Source organism: Protopterus annectens, chromosome 12.part0 (assembly GCF_019279795.1).
Source record: "Protopterus annectens isolate FY-2018-M chromosome 12.part0, PAN1.0, whole genome shotgun sequence".
Classification (NCBI taxonomy): Eukaryota; Metazoa; Chordata; order Ceratodontiformes; family Protopteridae; genus Protopterus; species Protopterus annectens.
Genome location: NC_056746.1, coordinates 1,093,493,673 through 1,093,515,295, shown reverse-complemented (window position 1 = coordinate 1,093,515,295; position 21,623 = coordinate 1,093,493,673). Strand labels below are relative to the sequence as shown.

Here is a 21,623-nt window from a genome sequence, read left to right as displayed (position 1 = left end):
CTGGAGCTGGGTCGGAGTCCCTCCTTCCTTCCCATGTGATTGCAGCAGTGGAGATGATAGGGGGACTTTGTCCAGCCTGTCAGCTTTCAGGGCAGTAAAGAAGACCTTCTCCGACTGGGGCAGTTACCTCTCCTTCAGCTCTAGGTCCTCCCCAGCTCCTTTCAACTTTGGGCAGTGAGCCTACATCATCCTTTCAGGGTCAGCCCTCCCATGAGTGCCTTCAGATGGGCATTACCCCACTTGGGGTCCCTGCCTCTTACAAGTCCTTCCCAGAACCCACCGTGGAGGAGCCCCCTCAGAAGTGGATGTGCAAGAGGAGGCACTTAGGCTCCCCTAGAGAGTCTCTCACTGAGGACATGGATTTTGAAAAGGGAGCCGGGTCCCCCAGACTTTCGTTTGAGGAAGTGTCCTTCGGGGACATCCTCGAGATCTTAAAGCAAAGAGGTGGTTGGTCTTCCCCCACCCCATCTTCAGAGAAATCTGTGTTCCTGAAGGCCTTCGGGTGGGCCCATCTTCTACTTGGGTGTCCCCCCCCCCTGCTGACGAGCGTGTAGAACTTATTGCCAGCAGGATGTGGAAGGAACCAGTTCCCAAAAAAGGCAGACAAATTTCTTAGCCCCCGCAAAAGACAAAAGTTTTTATAGTAAGAGCGTCCCAGTTGATGCCATCGTGGTGGCCTCAGCTACTAAGAAGGAGTTTGCTGAACAGAGTTCCACTGTCCATCCTCAGAACAGGGATTCTTGGGCGATTGATCATTTTGGAAAGCTCATTTTCGCCTCAGCAACCTTTGGACTGAGACTGACCAATTGCATGGCACATTTCACCCATCTACAAAGGGATTTGGTCTCACAACTCTCCACTTCCTATTCAGAGTTACTGCCTCTGACGGCATGCTTGGCTTTGCCTTTGTTGGTTTGCGGAATCTTTTAAGGCATCTTTTATCAATGCCCCTTTCAATGGGACAACCTTGTTTGGCCCATCTGTGAAAGAGACATTGACCTGCAGTGAGCAGGAGGGGAAGACTCTGTCCATGGTCAGGATCAAGTTTTCTACTCCCCAGCTTTCCTTCTCTAAGAATTAGAAACTTTGGTTCCGCAGGACTCAGTCCTCCTTCCAGGATGCTTCACAGGAATCCTCTTCTACCGACTGGGGTAGGGGATTCAATGACAGATGCTGCCGTATAGGCAGAGGAGGCCTGCAGAACCAGGGGTCCTGGGAACCTTTCTCAGAGATGCCCACTCAGTGCTCCTGAGGTGTTGCCTGACTGTCCTGCCCTGGAGGCAGTTGAGGGATGACTCTCCCTTCACCCACTAGCCTGGACAAGTGTCACCTCAGATCAGTGTGTGTTAAAGATCATTTCCATGGGTTATTTCATACCCTTCTTCCAGCCCCCTGCTATCCCAAAATCTCTCAAAGACGTTCCACCTCGCCAAAGGGAGTTTGCCCAGGTTGAGGTCCAAGATCTTCTTCAAACAGAGCCACCCAAGAGGTCCCAACAGGATAATGAGGATCCAGAATTTACTCTCACTTCTTTTTGGTGCCAATATGACTGGGGACCTGCATCCCATTTTGGACCTCAGCGAGTTAAACCTGTCAGTCAAGAAGTTCTGGATGGTCACTGTACAGTCCATTCTGCCTGTTCTGCACAAGGATGATTGGATGTGCTCAGTGGATCTCAAGGATACGTAATGTCATGTCAAAATTGACAGATACAACTGGAGATACCCGCCCTTTCTGTTAGGGGCCAATTATTACCAGTTCAAAGCCCTGTCCTTTGGCCTCACCACAGCCCCCCCCGGGTGTTTACCAAATGCATGGCAGTGGTAGCAGCTCATCTTCGACTGCAAGGATTCCAGGTTTTTTTCATACCTGGATGATTGGCTTCTCATGGCCCCCATGAGGCATCAACTGTCTATGGCCACCGACTATACTCTCCACCTCTTCCATGATCTGGGGATCACCGTCAACCTTGCAAAGTCAAATCTTTCACCCTGTCAGAATCTGGAGTTTATCAGGGTTCTTCTTGACAAGGTGTTGGAGACTGCAGCAGTCCCTCCCCGCAGGGTTCAGATCATTAGGGTCCAGGTCCATCAACTGCTGGCTCTTGATCATCCCTTGGCTGTTTTGGTTTTGTAGGCTCTAGGCTCAATGGCAACTATCATTCGGCTGGTGCCTCTTGCCAGATTTCACATGCGGGTACGACAGTGGACACTGGTGGTTCAGTGGTTGGGTCAGGTACACCCCCTGTCCATGGTCATCAGGATTTCTTGGGTGTGCAAAAACCATCTTGCTTGGTGGCTTCAGACTCAATATCTGTTTACAGCAGACTCTTTTGTCTTCCCCAACCCAAGACCACAGTGATCACGGACGCCTTACTACTGGGGTGGGGGGGCATTTTTGGAGAAGGATTATTCAAGGCCCATGGTCCCCTGTAGAGACTAAATTGCATATAAATGTCCTAGAGATGAGAGCAGTCCTTCTAACATTGCAAGCCTTTCAGGAGTGTCTCTCTTTCGGGACTATAGCTATTCAAACAGACAATATGGCAGTGGTCTGGTAAATAAACAAGCAGGGGAAACACAGTCTTATCCCCTCTGCAGAGAGGCTGTGAGAGTGTGGGAATCGGCAATGCCTTCTAGGCACTTTCTTCTTGCAGCACACATCCCTGGTAGTTCCAACGTGTTAGCCGACAAACTCAGCAGGTCTATCCTGAGTCCTTACGAGTGATCCCTGAACCCATCAGTGGCACATCGGATATTCAGCTGTTAGGGTCTTCCTTCCTGCAACCTGTTCGCTTCCCCTGTCAACCACAGATGTATCAATTACTTCACCCTGATCCCCCCAGAAGGACAGTCTCCCAGGGACATGCTGGTTCAAGACTGGCCGCCGGAACTCCTGTATGCTTACCCTCCAACTCCCTTATCCACAGAGTTCTGCAGAAAGCTCGTCGCCTGAAGATGCTTCTTATCCTCATTGCCCCCTTTTGGCCTCATCAGCCGTGGTTCTCCCTACTTTGATCCCATCTGAAACATCCTCCCTGGATATTGGATCCCATTCCAGACTTCATTTCTCACCCTTGGGGTCTTCCTCTACCCAGTCTTTAGACCCTTCTGTTAACCTCCTGGTTCCTCCAATTCCAGTGATCTTACCTAGATGAGGCTTCCTTCTCCAGTGAAGAATATCATCTTAGCCTCTCAGAAACCATCTGTTAAGAAAGTATATTCTAGCAAGTGGAAAAGGTTCTTCATTTGGGCAAGACAATGAAACTTTGACCCTTTCTCAGCCCCTAATCCTGACATTCTGCTGTTTTTAGCTTCCCTTTTCCAGGAAGGAGCTAGTTTCTCCATGATTAAACTTCAGTTGGTGGCCATCTCAAATTTTTATTTAAACGACAGTTCCACCTTCTCTTCCAGACTCTGTAAAGCCTTCCTCAAAGGGGTATTCCTCCTTAGACTTCCTGTCAAAGATACCACCCCCATGGGATCTCACTTTCGTGTTGCAGTCTTTGACACAAAACCCTTCGAGCCTGCTGCATTGTGTGATCTCAAATTCCTATCCTGGAAGATGGCCTTATTGGTGGCTATTACTCTGGCCAAGAGGGTTTCTGAGCTGCAAGCTCTTAGTATCAAGCCTTCCTTTCTGGTCTTTCATAAGGATAGGGTATTTCTCAGAACTAGTCCTTCATTTATTCCCAAAATAGAGTTGGAGGCCAACCTTAACCAATGTATTCAGCTCCCTGTTTTTTCCCTAATTATTCCAACAAAGGGGAATATATGTTACATTGTTTGGACTTCCAGACAATTATGTTTTTATCTTAAGAGGATCGAGGAATTTCGAAAGTCAGATCAGTCCTTTGTAGCTAATTGTCACACCAGAAAAGGTTTGGTAGTTTCTAAGGTATCGCTTTCATGTTGGATTGTCAGCTGTATTTCTTTCATTTACGACAGCAGGCACATCAATCTTTCAGTTAAAGCTTGCTCTGCTAGGTCGAGGGCTACTTCTGCTTTTTGGCCAAACTTTCATTGGATGATATATATGCCACTGCTGCTTAGTCCAGTCATCACACCTTTGTTATGCATTATAAGTTGGATTTGATATTGTGGAACAGGGCTTTGGTTCCACTGTGCTCTGGCATATCCTTCCCTGAGGCCTCCCAGGGTTCATAGTAGCTGAGGACTCTGACCCATCTGTGATGAATAATGACACAGATAGCATCAGATAAAGAGTTGTGTACTTACCATAACTTGGAATCTATGCTATCCAGTGTATTTATTTATCACATTCCCACCCACCTTCCCCCTGCCTTCTGGAGATCTGGTTGGAATAGAGGGATGGTTCTTTTATGGACCTTGTTAGTATTATAAGCAGTCCTGCTTGCTATTTCCTTATCCAGCAAACTCGATCTGAGGTTGTAGGTTAGCAAGGGATCATGGGAAGGGAAAGAGCTTGAGCACCAGATCTGTCCAATAGTTGCCGGCCCGGATCCAAGTTCGGATCCAAGACCATCCATGATGAATAATGACACTGGATAGCACAGATTCCAAGTTATGGTAAGTACATAACTCTTTTTATGTATTACTCTCTGATGTTACTGTTAATAAATTTATATTAGCTTCTTAGCCTAATGCTTTTGTTATAGTATTGAATTTATGTACTGAGTTATAGCTGTTCACTACTCTTGGATTAGACAGTATTAATTTCTTTTGCGTGGCTTCAAGCATTTGTTGCATTAGTGTTAGCACATCTTTGCCTCTTCAAGTGCATCCACGCAGTAGCATGGTTTATTGACCTAACATATATTTCCTGCCTACAGAGTAAACTGTCCAAATATATTATTCCTGTCCTCTGTAATTTGACCTAACTGGCAGACATAGAAGCTGAGTCTGCTTCTGTTGTCAGTCTCATTGCAATTGGTATTCTGAGACAGTGCAGGAACTGCCTAATGCTTACTGACACTCAGCTACTATTAGGCCAACATGACATGTTTTGTGAGACATTTAATTATCTGTACAACCTGGAGACTACCCTCTCACTTACCCAGATGACTGGCAAGCAACACCTAAACTCATACAAGAACTTCTTCAGGCAGTCTGTTGAAGTCCTGTATGGATGAAAGTGCTTACTGTTAATTAATAAAGTGCTTTTTATTTAATCACTCTTTATTTTTTATTTCCAGTTGGAGATTTATTTTGGTTCATTGTTAGTTTTTTGTGAATACATAAACTCATCCCTCCCTTCCTCCCTCTCTCCCTTCGCCACGTCGCATTAAACCACATACGATGAAGATGTAAAAAATCACTCCATAGGCCACCAATAATCGGGTCCCTATTATATCATCAAAGATGCAAAATTTTGAATGCATCTTCATCGAATTGAAAACAACGAATATTAAAAAAATATTTAAAAGAGCGAAAGGGCATATAAGCGATTTCTTTCCCTGTGAAAGAAATCGCTTGGCCCAATAAAAAAACAAAACAAAAAAAAAAAACACAATAAACAAAACAAAGTGGGTGGCTTCACCCCCCCACACACACCCCCAACGTGGGGGGCTGTGCCTCCACACACCCCCAATAAATATACCAACTCCGAGATCGCATTACATTGGGGAAAACGGCAAAGTAACGGAGGCGGCCAATTGTTTTCTTTCCCGGGGAAAGAAATTGCTTATATGCCCTTTCACTCTTTTAAATTTTTGTCGTTTTCAATTCAATGAAGATGCATTCGAAATTTTGCATCTTCGATGATATAATAGGGAACCCCAAGAATCATGCTTAAAGATCCTCAGCAGCAATAATTTTACACAGCTCCATCACACTGACCACACTGAAGACTGCAAACCTTGTTCAGCCAAAAAGTGTGCACATCCATACAAACTGTCCTAGTAATCGATCACTCCATCAGGCACATGATTCTGCTCTTGGTAGGTTGAACAAAGGCAAGGCTACAGTTAGCTACTTTTTTGGTGCTGGGATCTGTGACATTGTGATAGCCCTATAATCCATAAACAGGATAAATATGACTATGGACTTGTGGAATTTATGTGGATGTGAAACACTGAATAACCTGATACCAGGATAGGATAGAAAATGGAGGAGAAAAAACTTTACTTGATTTTAATAAGCTGAAACTGTTGAGTGGAGTGCTGGAAATTCACATCTGATGAGAAAGACTAGTGCGAGGTACTATGGGAGAGATGAGCTCATGTGCTGGAGAAGCTCTGAAATTATTGCAGGATTAGATCAACCTTGAAGCAGATAACCTAACTGTCTTGACAGACAGAGGGGACAACATAGAATGTGTAAAAAATGGGTCTAGGACTATTGAACGAAAGTTCAATAGTCCGAAACCAAATAACCGAATCCACTTAAGCAAAAGTGCTTTTTGCCGAAAAAGCACTTTCGCTAAAGTCCCTCATAAACAGTAAAAAAAACCCCCCAAAAAACAAAAAATACACAACTAATGTTTACACAGGGGGCAAGCCCCCCAGCCCCCCACACCCCCCTACTTTTATATTCTCACTCCGAGATCGCACTACAGTGAGGAAAAGGGAATATTCCCTTATCCCCACTGTACTGCGATCTCAGCAACAGCCATTCCCCCATGATTTCCCATACCTTTTAGCATACTTCCGTGAAAGTGCTTTTTCAGCAAAAAGCACTTTCTCATAAGCATGCCCGGCCATTTCAGTTTCGGAGAAACGTCCGTTCGGCAAACTGTCCATGACCCATAAAAAACACACTGTGTTGTCCTCACTGCTTCTTCCAAAAGAAAGAAACATAGGCTTTAAATAAAGCTTATATATTTAAACATTGTTATGATCTGTAGTAAGATACCAAAAACAAAGAGGTGAAGGAATAAAATGCAGAGGAAGAGAGTAAATGGAAAAGAGCAAGAGAAACATTTTTTTCCATGTGCACACCATTCCATTTTAATTATACTTATGACAGTGTACAACACTGACACTTGATATTTTTTGATTGTTTTGTATTTCCTTTCTTTTGTAGTTAATGCTCCTCTGTTTCATTTTTGTAAGAATAAAATTAGGATTGTATCATACATTGACAATCACATTGTTGACTTCTCACTAGTTTTAGTTAATATATCGGTATTGTCCAAAGGTAACTTACTAATAAGGTTTATTTTATATTTTCCCTTTTTCATTACACTTCTTTCTTCTCATTCATACTAAAATATATAGGTATAAATGAAAACATATATTCAAGAAGATAAGAAAGGAAAGAGGAAAAAATAAGTTGTAGGTATCTAGCTATCATTATTTCATCCTTTTATCTCTCTCTCTCTCACTCTGTTTTCTAGTAAACATTTTCTCTCCATCTCCTCCCTCCCATTCCATTTATTCCCTTTCATTTTCCTTTCTCTGTTTTCAGAATGACTTGTAATATCTCTTGACTTCAGCTATGAATTCTAATGAGAAAGGCACGCACAATTATAAAAATAAACGCTAACCTATATAGCAATATGTAAATCATATTAAATATCAGCATTTTTTATTGTGGGCAAGCCAGTCTCAAAAACGTGTGTTGGTCGGTGATCAGCAGCAAGCACATGTATTTACTTAATGAAGTTGTGTTCCTATCTTCCATCTGCTGTATTTGATAATGAAGAATGTGGTTTGATGAACTGGATTTTATTAAACTGCATTTAGAGTTGTAGCTGTTGTAGTTTTCTAGCTGCTTAATACTTTCCTTCAGGTGAATGGCTTGTGTTATAAAGCAGCAAAACTGCAAGTGGCAGGAATTTTAACTCACTTTAGTACTTATTCCATTGCATTCTACATTGATTTAATGTTAATATTTTCTCTTGTATTTTGTGTAGTTTCGGATGAATGAGTTTGGATCACTAGAAGCTGTCAGCACTGAAAAACTAATCACTACAGAGCAAGTGAATGATGAGACTACAGAAAAAATGGGTGAATTTGAGAAAGCACACAGTATCAGAAAGAATGCCTGTATAAATCCAGGTAAGAACTATTTTGTTATGTACATATAATTTCTAGTTTTGTAGGGATATAATCTGTTTTGTTTTAAAGACTTGATAACTTAAAATTTTGATCTGATGTTGTCCTTTGCATTCTTCTTCACTGTTGGAGCTTTGGATCTGACCTCGGATCCGATTCGGCTGCATTCACAAGACTTTGGGATCTGAGTCTCTGGCTCTTCCATTTCCCATAATGCATCATACCTTCCCTAACTCCCCAGATCTTGTTTGCTGCCATCCAGCAGAGACATGGTCCATTAGTCTCAAGGGTTTTTCCTAAGTGTGAGTTTCTATTTTACTGTATTTCTATCTTGTTTCTCTTAATTGTTAAATCTCTATAAGTTCTTACCTCTTTTCTTGTCTAGCTGTCCTTTACCCTCCATTCCCAAGTTAGTTAGCTAACTGGCGATAGGGTCTTGTTCTTTCCTCCCTACTTTTGCCTTCTATGTTTTATAGTGACATTGGCACTTTTTCCCTTTTTCCTGATATAAAAAAAAATCTTTCTATCTTCTCTCCTTAGATAGCATTGGTGTGTGAGTGTGTCATTTAGCTTAACCTGTTCTTTTGTGTGTGTGAGAGTAATGTCTTTCCCCCTTGCAATGTAAAGTAAGCCTATAGGTTTTAAAAGATGCACCTCTTGTAGGCACACATTTCCAAATTCTGATGCCCACAAGAAGTGTGTCCGCTGTCTTGGGCCAGGGCATTTGAACTCCGACTGTGTTATTTGAGTGGCCTTCAACCATCATGCCCTTTGAGACAGAAGAAATAAATGATTTTGAGGGGTTTGTTGCCTTCTTCTGGGGCTCAAACTCCCTCCAGGCCTTCAACCTCAAAAGACCACAAGAAATTAGCCCTGTTGGCTTCTGTGGGGGCTACGTCTTCTCAGGGCAAAAAAAAGACCAGAATTGTCAGATCCAACTACTTCAGATCCGATCAAGACTAAATCATATTTGGATCTGAGAGCCTCTCCAGATCCAACAGATACCAGACCAGCAGACAAGTCTGTCCCTCGGATCCAGTCATCCTTGGATCCTAGCACTTCGGATCCCAGCACAGCCTTGGATCCAGCAGACATTCTACTGATCCAGAGTTCTTCTTCCTCGATCAGACCTTCCTCAGATCCTAAGCCTTCGGATCTGAGGTCTTGGAGCCATATCCCTGTTTGGAGCAGACCAGCTTCTCCTTCTCTGACCTCTCGGGTCACACCTTCACAGGTTAAGTCCAGATATTCGTCAGCATCCTCTAGGTCGTCTTGGAGCTTTTCCAAATCAGTAATGGACAAGATGATGCAAAGTTTCATCAAAGATTAGATACAGATCGGGATTTTGTCATCTCTGTCCCACCTTGGATCTGTGAGAGCTCCAACACCCATGCTTCAAGCTCCTCTTCCAATTCAACCTACTGTTTCAGAATCCCAGGGTCCAGTTTTCCTGAGAAAGTCATCGTCAGATCTGAGAATAAGTCTTCGACTCAGTCTGTGTCTTGGACTAGCTCTGTTCTGATATCCTCAGATCGGTTTAGGTCCTGGTCTAAGATGCTGGTGCCAGCTGCTGGGGGCTGACTTCAGTCTCGACCTGGTCAAATCCATCCCTTCCCCTGTGGGCCTTGGCCTTTAACAGCTCGGGCCTGGTTCTGTGTTGCTGCTTCTGATCTAGGGTGGACTCTACTCTATCTTCTTTGGTGGCTTTGGCTCCAAGGGAGGGGACGGGAGTTTCTCTAGGCCTGTCAGCCTTCTAGGTAGCAGAGAGGGATTTCTCTAGACCAAGAGATGTGACTCCTCATCCTCCGGATCCTACCCATTTATCATTTCATCTGAGCATTGAGTCCGCCCATCCTGCCATTGGTCAGCCCTCCCGATAATCCTCCAGACTACTTCCCCACAGGGTGTCCCCCCCTTCTACCCATTCTTCCCCTGAGCATCCCACAGAGGAAGTTCATCAGAAGAAAAAGTACAGGAAGAAGCACATGGACTCCCCCTTTGAGTTCTTAACCGAGAACACCTATTTTGATGAAGTGAAAGGATCCTCCCGGTCTCCACCAGACGACATCTCCTTTGCAGACATCCTTGTACTCCTGAGGTAAAAAGGTGGCTGATCCTTCCAAAATCCAATCTCTAAGCATCCTGATAAGTTCCTGTGTCCTCCTTCTGACTGCTTACATTGGAGCAAGGGTGTCCCAGTTGATGCTATTGTTGTGTTAGCAGCCACAAAAAAAAGAGCTTGCTGAACATCCCAAAAAACAAGGAGTCTCGGGCTTTGGACAGATATGGAAAGCGCGTGCATGCCTCAGCCACCTTCACACTGAGAGTATTAAACTACTACACGCATTTTACACATCTGCAGAGAGATCTGGTCAAGGAGCTAACCAACTCCCTGAAATATACCTTGTCTGAGGAGAACCTTAAATAGGTTTCTCCCCAGTTAGCAGCTCTGTCTTCCCTTGAAAACCCTTTCAGGTAGGCACCAAACAAATTCAAATAATTCCTTTATTCTGAACCACAGAATGATAACACACAAACGCTTTCGCTCAGAGGAATTCTGAGCTTTATCAAGTGACACCATGCTGTTAAATCAGGTGTCTTATATACCTTGAAAATCCTAGATTAATTAGAAAGCACTGCCAATTAACAATTTAAAGAGACTATGCGCTTTTCCACATGCTTAAAAATTCCATTAAAACAAAATGTATAAAAAAGTAGTGATAGAGTATGCTTGAGCCTGATGCCAGGGGGGGTGACTGGGAATCAACTTTAGAATACCGAGAACTCCTCTGGCAATTAAAGTTAGATGCTGGGAGACCCCCTGGGCTTAATGATTTGATCAGTATCAAGCTACTATTGAAACTAAGAAGGGTAAGACTTTAGTTTGATATTCCCCATACAATTATTTATGACAAGCACCCAACACATGGACATGTTTTTTACTTAATGTTACACTACACAAGGTCTATGTTAAGGAATGACCTATTGTATAGCACAGTTTAGTTTACTTAAGATATAGTGCTCTCTTTTTCCAGCAGGGCTGTTAACAAGGCCAAGAAAAGAAAATATTGTCATACCCACATTAGGCATTAGCCTTTAATTACAATTACACGAACAACAGTTGGTATGTCAAGTCATTCCATCTTATTTCAATTTTCAAAAGAAGTGCAGATTTTTGCACACAGCAAGTTTTATTATAAAGTTAAACATTAGGGAAATAGTGTATAATGTTTTGTTTATTTTTATGTTATCAACATTTTTAATAGTAACAGATGCATTAATGCATTATTTTAAGCATACTCTATCACTACTTTTTTATACATTTTGTTTTAATGGAATTTTTAAGCATGTGGAAAAGCGCATAGTCTCTTTAAATTGTTAATTGGCAGTGCTTTCTAATTAATCTAGGATTTTCAAGGTATATAAGACACCTGATTTAACAGCATGGTGTCACTTGATAAAGCTCAGAATTCCTCTGAGCGAAAGTGCTTGTGTGTTATCATTCTGTGGTTCTGAATAAAGGAATTATTTGAATTCGTTTGGTGCCTACCTGGATTTACTGAATCTGCTTTGGTGAACTTACAAGGAGCTGTTCCATTTCCTGGCTGTGTGTGCGCTTACTTCCTGGTTTGGTTCTTTGCTGTTTGCTTGACTTCTTCCCTTGAAAACCCCTCGATGAGGCTGATTTTGCACTCTGTGGAAGGCATCTCACACTGGTATAGGCATAGCCATTAGGAGACATGCCTGGATGCGGCTTTGCGATTTTGCAGAACCCTTCAAGGTGTCTTTAATTAATACCCCCTTTGATGGTTCCTCTTTGTTTGGACCATCAGTAAAAAAAGTGCTTGCCAGCAGCTAGAAAGACAGAAAGACCTTGTCTGCTGTAGGGATCAAATTTTCTACCCCCCAAAGAATCTTTTCAAGAAATCAAAAAGGTGGGGAAAAAGACTTGGTTCAGAAAATCTAAAGGGCCTTTCGGGGACCCGCGCGGGATACCTCTTCCAGGGGCAGAGGAGGAGGTTTCAGTGGCAGACACCTCCCCAGAGGCAGGAAGGGATCCACAGAATCAGGGCTTCAGGGAACCTTTTTCCAATAAGCTCTATCAGTGCTCCTGAAGTCCTGCCTGGCTGCTCGCCTCTTGGGTCTGTCAGGGGATATCTATCCCTGCACTTAGATGCCTGGAAAAATATAACAAACAACACATGGGTGCTAAAAATAATACCCAGAGGTTATTACATTCCCTTTTCTCCTTCAACTCTAAGTCCCAGGAGGGTACTCCTCGACGTGCCACTCAGTCAGAGGGAGTTCACCATTTGAGAAGTTCAAAAACTTCTAGAGAAAAGAGTCATCCAAGAGATCCCAACCAAACAAGAGGAATGCAGAACTTATTCTTGCTTCTTTTTAGTGCCAAAGAAGACAGGGTACCTAAGACCAATACTGGATCTCAGCAACCTCAACCTATATGTCAAGAAGTCAAAGTTCTGAATGGTTATGGTTCTGTCCATTCTGCCACTTCTATGCAAGCATGATTGGATGTTCTGTAAAAATCTCCAGGGCACGTATTATCATATCAAAATGAACAATGCTCCAGGAGACACTTGTGCTTTCAGCTGGGAGGCAGTCATTACCAATTCTTGGCGCTGCCCTTTGGACTCACCACAACCCCCCAGGTGTTTACCAGATGTATGGCAGTTGTCATGGCTCACCTGAGGCTACAAGGACTCCAGGTGTTGGAGTTTCCATATTTAGATGATTGGCTCCTTACTGCACCAACAAGCCATCAACTGATTCAAGTCAGGGATTACCTGTTACAGATTTCCTGGTACAGTCCTCTCTGTAAACAAAAATTGAGACCTGCTACAATAAAATTGTAAAGTTTGCAACTAATGTAGAATACTCCTCCCATCAGTGCTCTTCCCTACACACACTGAATTGGCTTGAACTCCCACATTACATTACATATTTACAATTAACTATGGCATACAAAATTATCTATAAACCATCAAATTGTGTAGCCGTTTAGCCGTTACTGCTGTGCTAACTCGTTTATCAATCAAACAGACCTCTGAGATCCAAAAAAACAATGTCTCTTACAAGTAGAAAAACCTAAACTTCCAGCTGACCAAATGCTTTATTCATTCTCTGTTATTAATCACTAGAATGCACTCCCATCATCTATCAGGACCACTAGCAATGCTTCCTCATTCAAACAGTCTCTATGCCAGCATCTCTCTACTTTATGGCACTGCTCATGCTCCATTTCTCAGCCTCCCAAAACCTGATTCCCCAATCTCAAATTTATTTCACCTTCTTTCTAAACTTTTCTAATGACTAATATATGTATCAAGAGAATTATCATTCACAACTACCTTAATGATAATTACTCTTAAGCTGTATCGCTAACACTGCACTTATATTCACTCTCATTCTTCTTTCTTACTATAAACTCTGCAGTGCATATAAATATATTAGTCTACAACTGTCTCCTAGTACACCTAACTTCTACACTTTATATGTATATTTAAATGCATAAATTATACTTACTGTTGGTAATGTTCCACCTACACTCATATGTAACTTAACACCTGTTTGTTATCCAATGAAATGTTCTGAATTTTATCATTGCTTATTTTAACTCTGGCTGCAAATTTTACTTCTTTGTAATTTTTTGTGAATTTGTAAATATTTTATTGTGAATTTTTGATTGTATGTACGTCTTTATGTCTGAGCTTTTCTTCCTAGGCCTTCACTGAAATGGGCTCACTTTGACCAAGTGGACTTTCTTGGTAAACAAATGCAAATAAATAAATAAATAAATCTTCAATTCCATGGGTATTTCAATAAACCTGACAAAGTCAAACCTTTCTCCTGTGCAGAATCTGGAATTTATAAGAATGCAACTGAACACTTCAACCCTAGTAACGTCCTTACCTCTGCATCACATAACTTCTCGGAGACAGCAAGTGCAGGACTTATTGGATCTCCCATCTCCTTCAGTGCAGTTAGTTTTCAGAGTGCTGGGGTCTATGTCAGTGGCCATCATTCTAGTACCCTTAGCAAGATACTTTATGCGAGTCCTACAATGGACCCTGGCTGTTCAATAATCCATTCTTTACCAGCCCCTGTCTGCTCCTGTCAGACTAACTCCAATCTGCAGAAGCTATCTCTAGTGGTGGATGCAATCAAATGATCTGTCACTGGCAGGTCAAGGTCATTCTCTCCTCCCTCCAGTAGTCACAGTGACCACTGATAGTTCCCAGATGGGGTGTGAGGGGGCATTATCAGAGAAAGATGGTCTAAGGTGGTTACAGCATGAGACCAAGCTGGATATCAATGTCCTAGAGAATGAGAGCAATTGTTCTAACACTGCAAGTCTTTCAGGACTTTCTCCCTCTAGGAACTATTGCAGTTCATACAGACAACATGTCAGTGGTCTCGTAGATAAACAAAGAAGGAGGAACCGAATCCTATCCATTATGCAGAGAAGCCATGAGAGTTTGGGAATGGTTGATCTCTTCAAGCCACTGTCTAATTGCAATGCAGATGGCCTCAGCAGGTCCAGTCTGACCCCTCATAAGTGGTCCCTCAATCAAGCAGTAGCAAACCAGATTTTCAGCCATTAGGGCCAACCTTAAAGCAAACTTTTTGCTTCTCCCCTAAACATCAAATGCAGCAAGTACTTTGCCCTGGCCCCCCTGAAAGGGGAGTCACTGAGGGATGCTGTAGTACACGATTGGCCCCCAGGTCTCCTTTATGCTTACCCCTTCTTCTGTTGATCCAAAAGTTTCTATAGAAAGCCAGCAGGCTGAAATGCTCAGTGATTCTCATTGTTCCCCTCTGGCCTCATCAAGTATGGTTTTCCCTTCCTATGGTCTCACCTGAAATATACCCATGAAGACTGGATCCCAATCAGGACCTCATCTCCCATCCATCAGAGCATCGACAACCCAATCTCCACACTCTCAAGCTGACCTCATGGTCTCTTCACTTCCAGTGATTATAAGAAAGTCCAGGTTAGCTTCCCCAGTATGCGACATAATCTTGGCCTCTCAGAAAGCTTTCACAAAAATGGTTAATAACAGTAACTGGAGAAGATTCATGATTTGGGTTTCAAAGGAGAATATTGACCTATTTACACTTTCTATGTCAGCTATTCTCCTTTTTCTGAGTTTGCTTTTTCATGACAGCGCCAGTTTCTCTACCATTAAGTTACAGCTGGCTGCCATTTCTAATTTTCATTCAGGAAAGGGCTCTTCCTCTATTTCCTCATCAAAGTTATGCAAGTCTGTTATGAGGGGTATTGTTCTGCTAAGGCCTCCAATAAAAGACCCTTCCCCTTTTGGGATCTTACAGTTGTCCTTCAAGCCTTTACTCAAAAATCTTTCTAATCAGCCAATAGTTGTGACTTGAAATTTCTTTCATGGAAGACTGTATTCTTGGTAGCCATTACGTCAACCAAGAGAGTTTCTGAACTGCAAACCTTGTCAGAAAACCTACTTACATTATTTTTCATAAAGACAGAGTTTCCCTAAGAACTAATAGGTTCATAGGTTCATAGGTCTGTACTAGGCTAATGACCTGGGAGCATTTACAAGCCTAGCCCATAGAAGTGCCCTGGCATCGTGGCTGCCCGACATTAGTTCCCAGTGCCTGTATCAAGTAGAGCCACTGGAGTGATCCCCGGGGTTAACTTTCTATTTCCCATCCACTCATCAAGATTTCTCTGGAAGAGGACCAGTGAGGTACTCTGCTTGACATGTATGGGAAGTCTATTCAAGAGCATGGGCAGTCTCTGGGTTGTGAGCCTGTCCCTCCAGCATGTTCTGTTGATAGTTGTAATGCGGTTGAGGTCTCTGGAGCGTGTGGTGTGGAGTGATTGGGATTTCTTTAGATGTAGCATTTCTAACAGAGCTGAGTCAGACATGGCTTTGTAAGTCAAGGAGAGATCACCTCTTAGTAGATGATATGAGACAAAGAATAGCTGGACATTTTTGAGTCTGCCCATGTAGGGCATGTGTTTAAGGCCTAGGATCCTCTTTGTGAGGTACTTTTGTGGCCTTTCCAGCTGTTGCATGTGTCTAGTGAGGTACATGCCAAATGGGGCATTATACTCGATGATTGGTCTAATGAGGGAAGAGTAGAGAGAGAGAGATGATGACCTTTTTCTTCCTGGATGCAAAACCCTTGTTAATGAGATGTGCCACATAGAAGGACTTTCTGACCACAGTGGCAGTGTGGTTGCTGAAGGAGAGGTTGCTGTCAACCTGTGTCCCAGATCTCTTATAACGCCTTCTGTGCTCAGTGGGCTCCCATCAATGTGGTAATTAGTAGGAACTGAGTTTTTCCCAAAGGGGATGACAACGCATTTTATGGCATTAAGCATAAGGCCATGGTTTCGACACATCATTGGTCTCAGTGAGGCCTTTCTGTAGGATGTCTATATCACTTGAGGAGTTAATAATGGCTCCCAGCTTGCAGTCGTCTGTGAACTTGGTCAGCCAGAGTCCCTCCATGTTGGTCTGGACTTCTGAGAATTAGATGCCAAACAGGAGAGGACCCAGCACTGATCCCTGTGGGTCTCCAGTCGTGACTGGTCGGCAGTCTGACTTGAAGTCCACTACTTTCACACTGTGGGTTCTATCTGTGAGCCAGTTTGCAACCCACCTAGTGATATAGAGGCTGATGCCTAGTTTGGTGAGTTTATCAATAATTCCTGAGTGGGGAATGGTATCAAAGGCCTTAGTCAGATCGAGGTAGGCTGAATGAACTGCCTGCCCTCATCCACAGCTCTGATGACTGACTCAAAGAAGTCAACCAGGTTGAGTAGGCATGATCTACCTTTCACAAAACCAAATTGTGTGGGATCTAGAGTTTGGAGATTCCCTATATCCTTGTTAATTAGGTCCATGATGATGAGCTCCATAGCCTTACATATCAGACTTGTCAGGCTAATCAGCGATAATTTCCAGGGTCTGTAGTCACTCCCCCGTTATGGAGAGGGATGACTGTAGCAGTGTGCCATTCAGTAGGGACAAAGCCTGAGGTAAGGCTGTGATTGAACAAGGCACAGAGATGTGGTGCCAGTTCACTTTGTAGTTCATGTAGAACACATCCAGGGATATTGTCAGGGTCCCATGGAAGCTGTATTCTTGGCCTTGGAAAATGCAGCTTTAACCTGTGCTGCAGTAATGCTGGGTGTCTGGCATTCCTTCAGCATTGTGATTGGTCCTTTGGGGGGAGGGGTAAAGTTGGCACTGAATCTGTCAGTCAGTATGTTGACAATATCTGTTGGCTCATTATAGGAGGTACCATTGTGCAGTAACTCACAGCAAACCTGGGTATTGCCATGGATATTCCTGATTTAACTATAGAAGGCTTTGTGGTTGTTATTAGTGTCTGCCACAATTCTGCCTTCATAGCTGGCTGTAGAGGTTTTGATGAGGGAATCTCAACTTTTTGTTGAGGCTAATAAGGACGTTTTTCCAGTCGTGGGACTTCACCTTTTTCTGCAATAGTTTCTTCCTTCTGTTGTAGAGTTTATTAATGGCAGGGGGCCACCAGATTGACTTCCTTATTTTGAAGGAGAGCATTTTGGTTCTGTTGGGTATGGCTAGTTCCATGCATTTATATATGTGCTTGTACAGTGCATTGGTGCATGATTCAGCAGTCATGCATCTATTTTCCATTGACATAGGTGCCGTGAAGTTAGCCACCTCTGTTTTTAGGAGCCCAGAGTCAGCTTTGGAGAAATTTTTCATGGTGGTTACCTTTGCGGGGTGTGTGGGTGAGATGTGGATTTCCATCTGATTAGTTTGTGGTCGGTTCTAACCAGGGAGGAATTGATTATTGGTGTAGAGCAATGGTTGCCCATGTTAGTAAAAACCAGGTCAAAGATGTTGCTTCCTCTAGTGGGGGTAAGAATGAGGTGGTCCAGGGCATTGGAATTGATGAATTCCAGGAAGCGTTGGGCAAGTGTATTGGTGCATGAGTAGTTTTCCCAGCTGATGGAGGGGTAGTTGAAGTCACCTAGTAAGAGAGTGTTGGGTTGGACCCTAAGAGTTTCCAAGGTGCTTAGGAACGTGGAGTGAGAGTCTTGGGACATGGTGACCTATAGCAGGCTATGACCTGAATCACCGTCCTACCCAATGTTAGTTTTACCTAAACTATCTCAGATGGGTTAGATTGCAGTTGAGGTTTAAACGAACACATCAGCTTAAAATCTGAATTGAGATATCGAGCAACACAGTTTTGATACTGGTTTTAACTTTTCATTCAACCTTGACAACCTCAGTTTTTTAAGAAACTTCATTTTTTTAAAAAAACTTCATTTTTTAGAATAATACATTTTTGATTAGAAAACTTCTTTTATTAAAAAGATTTTTATAATTGAATGAATGTTTTATAAGATAAATAGTTTTGTTTGGGGAGTTTAAGTTTTTTAGGTTAAAAACACACTGTCACTTTAATTTTTAATTGGTTCTTCTCAATTGATGGTACTAGGTACATATAAAAATGGTGTTAGTACCTACTATTAATTGTTCTGATGACGTCTACCGACGAAAGCGCTTGACCTATCCTGTGGATTATTTTACCATTTTGGATTGTTTGATTGCTGACTCATTTTGTGTACAGTGGATCATTTTATGTGGCCTGAATAAAGGTGTTTGTTATATGGTGGTCGTAGGTTTTTTGGCTCAAGGAGTGGTTCATTGGATGTTATTAGTGGTTGTTGCCACTCTTTTACACACCTTTTTGGTTTTCTGTCCATCATACTTTAACTGAGAATTTAGTGACCTTATACCATATGACAATTAAATAAAGGGATTGTACCAACAGAAATATCCATGTATCAGTTGTACTTTACGTGCTTTTTTTTTTTTTTGAGGTCATCTTCAGAACAGAGCTTGCTGGGGGCCTATGATTCTGGGTGAGGTTTTATAACATCAGCAACAAGTCTTCTTCACTATGGAGTATAGCCTGTTAAGCACATTTTCATCTTTCTGGATCCTACTTCATTCAGTCTGTCAGATCCAACTGATGGGTACCTAACCACTTGTCTTATCTGATCTGGCCTTTGCTAGTGCTCCTTGCTTGAAGCTATTTTTCTCTCCCATGATTCCCCTGTACTCTAATTGACCTTATTTCTTATTTGTAGCTGTTAGTGTTTGGATGAATCCTCAGGTTCTTCCAGCTAAGTGTTGTTTCTTTGATATTATTGGACAGTGCAATGGTTAACATTGTCACCTCACAGCAAGAGGTTCTTCAGTTCAATTCTCACCTGGGATGCCTTCTGTGCGGAGTCTGCATGTCCTCCCTGCATTTATGTGGGTTTTGTCTGGGAACGCTGGTTTCCTCCAATGGTACAAAGCTATGTGTCTGGAGTGTTCCTCCCTGGGCCACCGCTGAAAATTGACTCATTCCAAGTCGGACTTTCCCGGTAAACAAATGCTAAATAAATATTATATTCTTGCTTAAATTTACCTTTCTTGAAGGTTTTCTCCTGTGGAGTACATTTAAACCTGTGTATACATTTTTATGTATATTTTTCCCTTTTCCTTGCTGTTAGTAGCAGCTTCCCTCAGCTCCTTTGTAATGCTTAGGAAGGAGGCCTAATGTCTATATTTCATTCTCTAGTTACTTTAAAAAAACATATTCTTCTTTAGGTTACATATATGTTAACTTTACTGTACTTTCTCCATCTGTACAGTGTTGCTGTTTGGTAATTTGCATTGTGGTGTTTTGTTCTATGTGGCATGTGCAGCCATAAAATCCCTCCCCACTACACCCATGACCAACCACTGAGTGGTATGCACTGGGACCAGATCACCTGTCTGCAGATTGTGCTCTCTATAAGTTCTTTGGACTTTGATCATTTGCAGACAGAAAAAAATATTCTAAAACACCTCCTTCCTCTTGGCTAGTTTACAAAACAAACTTGGGAGGGGAGGGACCAAGAGAAAAATAAACACCAGAAAGAGAAAATTGAATGATGCAGATCTTTCTGCAGCCCCTAAAGTCCTGAGGCAGGAGCCAACACAATCTCCTGTAGTGCTAATCACCATGTGAGAATCTTCACCTCCATTTCCATGTTCATTGTAACCTATAGTCATACCAGACAAATCTCAAAAGTGTAGCAATGAGCAGGCATTCATCTGAAAGGGAACTGTCACAATAGCTTTCATCAGTACCACCCTCTACCTCTTCCCACTGGTCTGCCAGGATCTTCAGGAGTACCACAGATGTCTATTGGGACCTTATGATGAGGGCTGTTCTGAAGCAACAGATTGACATAGATGTCATCCAATTCCCATCAGTATCAAGTGCAGATTGGTATATCCCCTTATCATCCATACTTGCTCCTTTTCTATTCCATATTTTGGCACTGGTAGTTTTGGAGCTATCAGCCTGAGCCTGTGTATCTGGTGCTGATGTGTACCCTTATCTTAGGCATCAACTGAATCTCAGGACTGACTGGTCAGCTTTGAGACCTCAGCACCTTTCTTGGCACCAACTCACTTGGTGCCAACCTTGATGTCAGAATCATCTATATTCAATACATCAGCATGGATTTCCATATCAAAGCCTTCTAGGTTGTTGATATCAGAGATCATCTCCTCACATGGCTTATGCCCACTTTGGTGGGGATGGGTAGGGCTCCAGGTTGGATCTATGCAATGCTGACAGATCCAGGGTTGGCACTTTGGATGATGGAGAGAGTGATTGGTACTCATTTGAGAGCACTTACACATCTGCCACTGAGGTTGGTTCCATCCTCTGGCACCCAAACATCAGTACTTTAGCCCAGTCATCAAATATCCCCTAGGCAAACTAGAACAGAAAGCCACAAGGAGCCATTATGTGTGCATTCTGAATCCTCTGGGGATATGGATCACCCATCAGATATTTCCAGAAAAAGAACATGCAAGAAGGGGCACATGGACCTCTAAAAGAGACTTAAAAAAAACTTTATTGAATTCTCACTTGTGACATAGGAAAACATACATTTATACAAAGTAATCACACCATATTAACAAATTCACATTTACAAAGATTGTATATCACATATAATGTTCTATATAATATAATCAAACCAACATTACATAAAGGGTCCACTTCCTGCCTTCTCTTAAACCACATACCTCCTCCAAAACATTTTTTGCATGTATTGTTCCCACAATTTCCTTTTTTCTATTTAATTTACTCCTACCCTTTTCTAAAGATCCCACTTCCTGATCTTTTATCTCTGCTGCAATATTCACTACTACAAGTATGGTTGGTTTAGACTTTGATTTCCATTTTCTAGTAATTGATTTTGCAGACACCAGAATTAAACTTAAAAAAGCCTTATTAGGTCTAGACAATTTAGGTCATGTACCCCAGCTAAAAAAATAATTTCCTTAGTCATACTCATTTGCTGGCCCAGTTTTCCTGACAGTGTACTCTGTAGAGAAGTAAGTCTGCCAACTCATTACATTCTGAGAATATAGGCCCCCAGGTATATCTTTCTTCCCATTACATCTCCAACATCACCTCAACATCAACCTCAAGGCCCTATGCCTGTATTCTGTCTCCTACAGGCTTTTGAGGGGGAGATCTATGCTTGGCATATAGGATGTTGTCAGACCCCAGTCTGATAGACTTCCTG

General features: G+C 42.4%; 1 protein-coding gene across 1 annotated transcript in view; it reads left to right on the top strand.

Annotated features, from left to right (window-relative positions):
- L3MBTL1 (L3MBTL histone methyl-lysine binding protein 1) overlaps positions 1-21,623 on the top strand; it is a 2,277,156-nt gene that overhangs the window by 731,035 nt on the left and 1,524,498 nt on the right. Inside the window, exon 4 of the mRNA XM_044090108.1 lies at positions 7,837-7,981. Coding sequence (XP_043946043.1) covers positions 7,837-7,981 — 145 coding nt within the window. The remainder of the gene's footprint in view (positions 1-7,836; positions 7,982-21,623) is intronic.